This window comes from Apostichopus japonicus, chromosome 8, assembly GCF_037975245.1.
Source record: "Apostichopus japonicus isolate 1M-3 chromosome 8, ASM3797524v1, whole genome shotgun sequence".
In the NCBI taxonomy this organism is placed as follows: Eukaryota; Metazoa; Echinodermata; class Holothuroidea; order Aspidochirotida; family Stichopodidae; genus Apostichopus; species Apostichopus japonicus.
Genome location: NC_092568.1, coordinates 38994488 through 39005459, shown reverse-complemented (window position 1 = coordinate 39005459; position 10972 = coordinate 38994488). Strand labels below are relative to the sequence as shown.

Below are 10972 nucleotides of genomic sequence, written 5' to 3'. Positions count from 1 at the left end.
TTACAAGCAGTTCAAAATATACGTCTTGCTAAACCCAAATGTCCTTTGACCCTCCACAGAAACTGGCAGGGTTGTTCTCAATAAAAGGGGGCATATCCCCTACTACGTATGAAGTTGATGCAACCTTTACCTGTATTTGGACTTTGTCCTGAAATGGACTTTGACCTTCACAGAGATCAAAAAGTTTGTATTAACTTCATCCAACCTTTAATTTTTGAGTTACATTATTTACAAGGTATTCACACTTTGACCCTTTCTTGACCCCAAACAACCTTTTCTTTTAACAGACAGCAACAGGGGATGTTGCACTCACTATAAAGGTGGATCCAAAACCATGTTTTGAGAGTTCAAGATATTTGGACTTTTGACCTGTTGACCTCCACAGAGAACACAGGGTCCTTGCACTCACTGAGGCTAATCTACACACAACCTATGAACTAGAACCAACCTAATTTCCTTTTGGAGCGTTAACAAGCCAAGACATCTCACACACCCAAACACACATTATCACCATCACATAGGTAACTAATAATCCTGGAAGAATTTCATATTCTGTATGTAGATTCACCTTGGTGAGTACAAAGGTCACTTGAGGTGTCTGAACACCTTTTTAACACAATAATTTCAGAAGAAAAGCATAAATGAATGCCATACTTTGTATGTACATGCACCTTGGTGAGTAGAATACCACTGAAATTGGTTGAGGCCAAAGTGCATTTGTGGTTCAAGTTTGAAAACATCGTAAAAAAATCTCAAAATCAAAGTGAAATTTCATACTTTGGTATGTAGGTCCATTTTGAGTGACCCTATTGTTTTTGTTGAAGTTGCTATGGACATGACTGTGAATCTATGTGAAGCTTGTATTGTAGATGCTGATATATCTTTTGTAGATGCTGTCATTGCTGTTGCACAGTTGATGTTGCAATAAATGCAGATACTGATGTTGATATTCAAGTAGATGTTTGCTATTTTAGTTGCCTTTTACTATGAAGGGGCCTAGTAGAAAGTAATGTTAATGTTGGTGTTAAGAAGCCTATTGAAATTGGTGCAGGTAATTCCATTGAATCAAAAGTGGGTAAACCTGGTAAACATGATAATCTGAAAAGCGAAGCTTAGATGAACATCTTATTGGTATATGTACTGTAGGTACAAGTTCATTACTGTTGGAAAGAGAGACCTTTTCTGCCTAGAACTCTGCACTCCGTCTTGACTACACACACATGTCAAAGGTTTCTATTGTTTGTCTGAGATCTGATGAGCTGAGGGATTGCCAATCCCCAGGCATGAAACAGAATACTGTTAATCTAATCTTCCTGAGGTACCAAAGCAACATAAACACCTACACCTGGTTTGTTGGCAGAGCTGTTCTTAAAAATATATTGAGGGCCAGTGACCATGTGCTGAGTTTACATAGATTCAACTTTGCTATTTGGCATCTGCATATGGCAGAAATGGAACCCCTACAGCATCAATACTAGATTGATTATGACATTTAAAACCAGCAGTGAAATCATGTTGGTATGTTTAGCTACAATACAATGGTATCTCACAAATAGAAAGTAGTGTATGAAAGCACATGAATGTATTATGTGGTATCTGTTACCTTGTGAATTGTGGTGTTTTATGTGGTATCTGTTACATTGTGAATTATGGACTTGTGATACTCCACTTGATGTTACAGTCTCGATGTAACAGGACTGGGATTAGGAGTGGATCAAGTTGTTTGGTTTTCATGCCCAAGCTCTCTCTTGGGTTACTTTTCTTAAGAATTACCTAGGGTTCTTATCTCTACAAACTTAATTAGAAGCCTTTCTCTACTTAGTTTGTATGTGAGAAAAAAAAACCCTGCCTACTTGGGAACATGTCTTTCTGTAAGGCAATTGAGACCAGATGCTTGTCATAAGTATCGTTTAGAAAACTAAAACTAAGCATATATCCAGCCAAAGATGGGAATTTCATGACCCAAGCAAGAAACGGTTAGAATTAAATTGCCCCACTTATCACCATGGCAACACTGTTTTCATCTTCCCCATCCCTGCACTTTACCACTCTCCAAACCAAACTTCCCAACCCATTCCAAAGAAGCATAAAGAAATGAACGAAACATACAAGAGAAGAGACAAACCATAGCAAATAGGTTCACAATTTTGTTTTTAATATTCAAAAGCCTTACCCCTTCCTCCGGAGTTGTTTCTGCAAACTAGTTGTTCACTCTTACTCCCATACGGCTGCAATACTTACACATTGTATGCTTTTCACAGTGTTACAACTAGCACAAAAGTTAAGTGATAAATTAATTAATGTACACAACACATTTTATTGATAAAAGACAACAGTGTATTCTGTAGACACTTAAAATTTAAAAATATGGTATCCCCCACCTTATGGAACTGCACATTAAAAATGACAGAATCTGCTAAATCAATATATGAGAAAAGGGAGAAAAAAAAAATGGACAGACAAGTATGTCGACCCATTCACATGATTTCTTTTCAATCTTTATTGACGGCAAAACTAAGAAAGCCTCATAAATTGACTGTGATTAGTAGCCTCTGTTGCATCATACAGTTTAATTCACTGCTTAGGACTATTGAATACATTGTTCTTATGTACAAAACCATACTGTATTATACAACAGGTTTTTATCTGTTAAGTCTTATCTATGAATGAAATGCAGTATTAACAATATATTTCCCTTAACATTCCCTAACAGGCTGTGATAAGAAATAACAGACCGACCACCTTTAATATTTCTCCTGTCCTGAAACTTTGTTACAATTTCGGCTGTTGCTGGACAGATTCAGTACAAGACAAATTTGCATTGGAAGGTAATACAAAGATGTAGAGAAATGCATCTTTACAACAGATGTCGACTGTGTGGTTTAAAGCTACAACTTGTATCTCAAGTTTGTGCTGTTCAGATCCAGAAATCAAGAAATTAGCCATTTTTAAAATTTTATATTCAGGAAAAGGTAGACAACATATACATGACATTGAACAGTCAAAATATGCAGAACCAATAGTTGAAAATGAATATATCTACAGAGCTATGTTTAAACATTTGATATGAATACAAAGTGCAAGTACTGGAAAATTATGCAATCAAATAGTGACAGGTCAACGGTTTAGTACAAAGACAAACGGTAAGGGTACCAAGGATAGTAGGTAGCTCAGGTATTCAAGCAATAAGTGATTAGAATGTTTGGGAGAGTGAAGGGCAAACTGGGGAGAAATCAATCTAAAATGTTTAATGTAATTGGCAGTCATAATATAATACCTTGAGAAATTTTCCTGAGCACTCCTCATCACCTGACCAGAATAAATGACATCTCCTATTATTGATCAAAAGTAAAATGATTTAATATTTCTGAAATAACCTTTTACAGCAGGTGCAAACATGCCTACTGCATACTGTGTTATGTCAATTTTTTTATTTAAGCCTTTAACCATAGCAATGTGTTTCTATGTCACATATAGCAATACATAGCTCTTGCCACACAACTGTACCAATATATGGCTTTAGACACATCTAGGGATATCCAACATATACAACCTAACATACTCATACACACTAACACAGTGTCTTTTGTATAAAGCTTTATGTAGCCATATATGGCTGTGTGAAGTATATAGTCACATAGCCACAAATAGCCATAAAGAGCTATGTCCAAAATATACAGCCTTAGATAACCATATAACTATATAGCAAACATAAATTTCCTTAATGTAGCCTTGAATGATACATATTAAAGATGGAAATTGTCTTTATGCCAGAGTCTCTTGACCTCTTTATACAGACCCACATTACTTATCAATTGATAGCCACTTACCCAAACAAAGTAAATTGGTTACTATTCATCACGTTTAGAAACCATCTTTTTAAAGTACTTCAGAGGACATTCAAGTACTTTTTAAAAAGACCTTAAAAAGGACTGAAAAGGGCTCAAAAGTACTAAAAAAGGAAATTTTTACCTTACAGAACTCCAGCAAGACACTTTTATCTTTCTCTCAGGCATATGAGACCAACTTAATAAAATTAAGTAACACGGTGAACAGGAAAAGCATCCAGTTTTTGGACCAGGGAGTTTAGATTGCCAAGCAACTGCAATTTTTGTGATGTTATACAGCATAAATAAGGAATAATATTAACTTAATATGGGCTATAGTGCCATAGGTAAGCCGATACATTGATATAGACAGGCATTATCATTTACTAACATTACTTTACAATACTGAAGATTGCTTAAATAATTATGCTTAATAGACAATACATTATTAATTAAATTATTTCGTGACAGTGAGAAACAAGCAGAAATCCTCCTGCTGGGACAAATCTTTCACGGAGTCAGTAAAGTGGACGACAGAATCTGGGAAAAGTGACCGATACCGTTCTTTTTGGGATCGCTGTTTCTCCATCAAATTTTATCCATTACATCTGTGCAATTCACCAGTTGACTCAACAATCTAAAATCATTGAATCGTTCAGAGCATGATGTCAACATTTCTTCACATGCCTGCCAAAGGCTACCTATGAGTACCTCACTGTATGAATGTTCAGATGAATAATACCTCACATGACAAAATGCAAAGGATGGATGTAATAACACGGTAACCCAGCCTGTTGGACAAGTTTTGCCAAATGTTTTTTGTTACATAGTTGAGGGTGAAGGAGGTCAATTGAGTTTAAACACACATTAGTTATGAAACAAAATCAATGTGTCAGAGAAACATGCACAAGACTTTCTATGTAAGAAAGACAACCATCTAGAAACTACCTTCTATAAAGCCTTTCATCCGTCACGTGCTGTTGCTTGAATACAAATAATATATCCTAGAGTTAATCAATATAATCACCTTGTTACTGATTACAAACAGTTCTTTCTGAGAATGCCTTATTTTCTTTTTATATTAACCATACAAAGTGGGTCAACAATTAACAAGTAGATGGAATTAGCTAAATAGGAAAGGCAAAAGGGTGGAATTGTAGGAATACACATCTGGCTACACGAAGATACTTAACCTTAACTTGCTTGGACCTTTGGAATTTAGGTTATCAAAACACATTTCACATCTCTCCTAATGGATACCTTCCCTCAATAATCTCTCTTGGTATGGTTTATCACCAGATTACCAGTTTTCCTGCCACTTCTTCTTGTCAATGATGGATGAAAATTTTGTAACCACTGCCAGCAAATTTGATCTTTTACATAAAATTTTAAGTACTGCATTTATGATAGAACATTTGACCATGGTTAAAAATAAATAAAATGCATTGGAGTAAAATTTCAGTACTTAAGTGTGCAAACCGTGCGCAACCATGGCAATGGGATTTGCAAGTTAAGACCACGGTTGCATCATATTTTAATATTGTGCCTTTCATAAGACAAATCCGCGTTGGAAAGGTGACTTTGTTAAAAAAAAAAAAAGAAACCTGTGAATAGGTACTTAAACTATTAGGTCGTTAACACGGACCTCTAAAAGATTTTGAATAGATTATTCCATCAGGTTACAAACTCCTTTCAAAGTGAGAATGCAACCATGTAGTTATTCTTTGATATCACGTTTAATGCATGTCATGAATAAGAAAAGCAAATAAATTTGTAAAACTCTTTTAAAAAAGGATTGCTATGTCAGCAGTTTCAATTCACCATCATTTAAATAAAGTAATAATGTACAGCAGTAGTTTGACGTGAAAACATCAACAACAACAAGCAGTGAAAACATTCTTAATGAAACGATATATTACATTTTTCAGTGTTCATAAGAGTGTAACATTTGTCAGGTTTTTACGAAAAGAATAAACGACACAAAAAGTTCAGCTTCTCAATTATATCTTCAACATTATCATAGGCCAGGTATAGAAGCATAGCAGCAAAGTAGCAGTATATACAGGGTTCGGGTTACAGAATGCTTCAAAATTGGTTTTCTTTTTTTTCTAATCTTCAATGATTCAAATCATTATGTTTAGTAAACCCATCTAGTAGATTCTGAACTTACAGCTACAATCAATACACAGGGCAAGTAGCCACGGCTCACTGCCGAGATTATTTCGGAATCCACCTTTCTTGGGGTGGCAGCATCTAGATATTTCACCCAATCACCCTTACTCCCATAGGACAGCAACACTTCATCGTAGCGATTTGCCTCGGTGGCCAAGAGGGTGGACAATCACATGATATCCCTCTCAGGAGAAATGCACAATCCAACATTACGATTAAACAACTTTTTGTGACGATCTTTTAAAAAAAAATGACCGTACGATCCGAAGATCTAACACCAATGCATTTTGCTTATCTTGACTCGTTCACATTTTACTTCAAGTAATAAAGATAACTGGACTGGAACCCTTAATACTTGCCAAATGTCTTGCTAATTAACTTTCATTAGGTGGAAAAACTGTGGGAAAGGTGTATTAGTTTTGACTAATTAATTGTAATCTCATTTGGTAGGATTGTTCGAATTACTGGTACAGTGCAAACCAAAACTAGAAACAGCTTGTTTGAAGACTATACGAGAAGTAATCTATTATTGGGATGAAAACTGCCCCCCCCCCCAATAAAAATTTACTCAGATTATTATGACACGTCCTAGGTAACATTAGATCCATATTCCACATACAACACTAATGAACGCTTACAACTTGAGACAAACCAGATGCTTTCAGAATTTGCTGAAATCCTTCAGGGAACAAGCTGCATGGGGGAAACCCATCAAATAAATGAATTCAATTTTATTTATTCAATCTCTTAGTCTCTCTCACTCTTATCAGCAAACCAGCATTGCAAAGTAAATTATATTTGGCTTTTGGACAATGAGATGCCTGCATCAAATTGATAACTGAGATATGACAAATATTGAATGTGACATGAAAAAAATAAATAATATACACACACACTGATTATCTGAATGTTAACTTGATCCCAAAAACCATCTACAAAATTTGAAAGGTTATTATTGTTTTCATGAAAACTGGTACCCACAGTTATGAAGCCTGGGAAGAATACACTACAAGGCGGTCCAACCCTTGCAAAGCTGATTACTATAAAAAGAAAAGAACAAAAAAATACAGTAAAATAGAGAAATTCACTGCCAATAGCTTCTCCTCATGTCATCCATCACACTAACTCTCACTTTTATAAGACACCGAATGGAACTATTGCAAGAGGCATGTGTGTGGCAAAGATTTTGGTAAAAAGTACAACTCACTCTAAATTACATGATGGTGCTATGAAGCCAAAAATAGTTCATTTCTTCTAAAATATCTTTTCCATGAAATTTTATACAAATCACACTTTTTTTCCCTAGAATACATTTAACGACTTTGAAAAAATACTCCTTGCACTGTGTCAGAGATTGACCTCAAAGGTTTGGACCGCATCCCCAAATGGACTCTCTTGAGATGACGCTTTGTTAACCGGCGACTGCCCCCACTTGGACTCGAATTCCGGATTCTTAACCACATGTCCGTTATGTTCTTCGGCCGCTTGCAGGGACTGGGATATATCCGTCACCCACGAGCCGTTTATCCCCGTGCCGTTCTGGGAGGGCGATTTCTGGTGACTGTTGTTTGCATTATTATGATTCACAGACACACTGGCAGACATGCCACCCCCATTGACCTGAGGGGGTGACCTCTGGGCCACATTTCTGGATGTATCCTCCAGCCATTTTTCGGCTTCTGACTTCTGTAGTGGACCGGGAGCAGGCGGAGAGGCATTCCCCCAGGGGTTGTAATTCTGTTGGGGCTCCCCCCAAGGGTTGGTGTTGTCAGACTGAGCTGGATGTTGTACTGCACCTACATATGGCATCCCCATACCAACTGTTGCAGGTTGGGTTGGACCCTGTTGAAAAGGAGGGGTTGGTCCCATGGCTGTCTGAGGGACTGGTGGTGGAGTACCATAGCCTGGTGGAGTGGTAAATTGTTGATGGTTCACCATCGGAACTAAGATAGAAGAAGAAAATAAAGGTAATGCACAGTACATTATTACTTCTATGCTTAATCACGTCTGACGTGAACACTCCACGGCTTTAAAGTAGAAGACGGATAAAGGAAGAGTTTCATTTTGAAATTACCCTCACCAACTTATCACTACGTGTTTGTGATATGCCCCAGTGTAGTTGTAGCTTATAAATGACATATATGTATAAGCAACAACCTTTTGAAGTGTGCTATTCTGGGAGCAAATTAAATATGCCACTAATTTGATGAACTTTGTAATATATTGAACAGTTTAACTTAATAGACTTGCACAAGGTTGCAAAACTGGGGTAGGGGTGGAATGGAACTAGAAAGGAACCAAAAAGATACACCTATAAGTGGTAGAAGTTAAAACCTAGAATGGCTTTAATGTAGGCTTCTTGTAAGACCAACAGTGTTTCATATTCTATTTTCTTGTCTTTAAACAAATAAAGAACTCTTTTCTCTCCTGTCACTCTTCTCCTCACCCAAAAAAATATTAGAAAATGAGATAATGAAACCCTTGTTGACTATCACAGATGGGAGTTCTAAACTAAGAGAAAAAGCATTGCAACTGCCATGAGGAGACAAGGAGATGATATGAATTCAGACAACAAGAGGAAATAATAATAATCATAATAATATTTGGTTTTTATATAGCGCTTTACACCAGCGATAGGTCTCAAAGCGCTTTACAGACGTTAAATAACAACTGTTGGCATCTCACCTGGTTGTCCTGTAGAGTAGAGTGGCGTACCGGCATGCACCTGAGCATAAACATTAGACTGAGGACCAGCAGCAGCAACCTGCTCTGGCTGCTCTGTGAGAACACCAAGTCCATGGGAGGCGCCCCCAGTAGGTGAGGTTGGTGACACTGTTGAGAGTCAAAATAGGATTTTAATGTAGACAGAGGTACACAGCTTTGAACTGTTTGGAGATGGTTACACAACCAGGGGTTTGCAACTTGCTTAAAGGTTACCAGCATGTCTAGATACCAATATAAATTATGTAAATGGGTAACGATTTGGAGAAGTCCTGCCAAACATTTTAGTCGTATTTGACTTATTCACTATCTCCTCATAACAAGTTCTACTCATCTTGGTAACGCTAGGTGTGATAAATCAAGAACAGGAATCTTACTCTCTGATTACAAAAGTTACATTTGCAAACCTATTAAATATTAAGTAACAGACTGAAAATGTGGGGCATAGTGTATTACATCATACTGTATATCATCCAATTTTCTATACAAGTAAATTCAAGTGGGGGGGGGGGTTAAAAAGCAATGAATCCAAATTGAAGTTAAGCAATGACAGTGGTATACACTGGGCACTGTTACATTTCTAAAGCTAATAATTTTGAACATTAGTAACATAAATATTTACAATGTTAATAATTTGATGACTACAGTATATCTTTAACTTTTGCAAACGACATTTGTTGCTAATTTGGGGCGATTATTTGATACCAGCCAAGACAAAACTGTCCAATCCATCAAGTTCCTGATTGTTACTTGATGAGTTTACCTGCTATGTCATATAAACAGATCTTTGCATTATACAACCTTATGATCACTGGGAAGAAGGGGGGGGGGGGATGGAGACAGTCCGCGACATATTATGAGACAACTTTAGTTTTGCCAATTACAGTCAAATCCTGTCCTAAGAATAAGCATAAATAAAATTTGTGGTCTAGATTGTTACGGACAAGTCATAATGACATTCATCTTAAAATGTTAATGGATTTGTCAGGATTTCCTGAGTATATTTATCTGGTAATAAGTTGCCTTTTTCCATATAATAAATATAATCCAGTTGACACTGAGGGAACAGTGATTACTACTATAATCCATAACCTATAGCTGTCAACCACCTTACAACACCACTCAGTGCAATGTTCATGGTCCCTCAATGACTCAGTTGTGTACATATCAATTTCAGATTACACTCCCTCAACCCCCCCCCCCCCCCCAAATAGGTGAAATAAGCTGGTGTTCTATGCACAAAACCTACACAGCTGCTCTACAGTTAACATATTGGCAGTTGTTATTTTGCTGTTCAGACAACCAAATTGCAAGGCCTGGTTGTCTGAGGAACAACCAGAAAGAAAACCCCCAAATCCTTAAATATTTGCACTGCCACTCTTGCTAGTACCATTCAAAGCTATCTGTATTTATTGTTATAATCTGCTTTTGCAGATCGTTTGCGAAGGCTGGACCTAAATTGTGGAATAAGCTTCCTGAAAGCCTTAAAGAAGTCCAAAATGCTGCTACTTTTAAGAAGCAATTAAAACCATACTTATTTGTCAATGGTTCTGATTTCAGCCAGAATCTTGATCTTTTGTATCGTTACTTTGAGATTATTTCGTTGTTTTCCAGCACAGCAGTGCTGTGCACACAGTTTTCTGTAGTAGTTGTGCTTATAAGCCTTTATTATTATTATTTTGCACCTAATATGTTCTTTCAATTGTTCTCTACCTCATCACTGTAGATTCTCTATGGACAAATGTCTGCATTTTTCCTCACATTCTCCGTTTTCACACTCATTTACTTCCATAAATAGTCTGTCTCATCCTGTTTATGTGAATTCAAATATAAATAAACGAGACTATAATCAAGGAATGGTACCAGCAAGGTTTCCTGCTTTTACTTACTGTCAGGCACAGTTTCCAGGACTTGGTTCTGTCTCTGTAACGTTGAAGGCAGTTCGTTAAGTCTGAGTGAAAGGTTTCGTTTGAAAGGTGTGTTGTTGTTGAGTACAGAGAAACCCCTAAATGATCCCTGCCTCTCTAGCATGGCTTCGGTCGCATGACGTCTTGGAAGGGCATAGGGGTTGACTACGGGTTTGGGCGGAGAGGCTTTGTCATCTGAAACTACGGATTTAGAAAAGGATGACCGAAGTAAAAAGAAAACCTTTGAAAGCATATATAACCTCTGTATTAAATTATACTAACACATTCCCTAAGACTCATGTCTAAACATCGTCTGTTCTCTACATGTATGTTTACTGCTGCTGC

General features: G+C 37.0%; 1 protein-coding gene across 3 annotated transcripts in view; it reads right to left on the bottom strand.

The window, feature by feature from the left end:
* Positions 1-2954: 2954 nt before the first annotated feature.
* LOC139971931 (protein numb-like) overlaps positions 2955-10972 on the bottom strand; it is a 63483-nt gene continuing 55465 nt past the window's right edge. For all 3 annotated transcript variants that reach the window (XM_071978781.1, XM_071978780.1, XM_071978782.1), the window contains exons 7-9: positions 10610-10828; positions 8685-8831; positions 2955-7942 (exon numbers count right to left, since the gene is read on the bottom strand). In XM_071978781.1, coding sequence (XP_071834882.1) covers positions 7347-7942; positions 8685-8831; positions 10610-10828 — 962 coding nt within the window. In that variant the 3' untranslated portion in view covers positions 2955-7346. The remainder of the gene's footprint in view (positions 7943-8684; positions 8832-10609; positions 10829-10972) is intronic.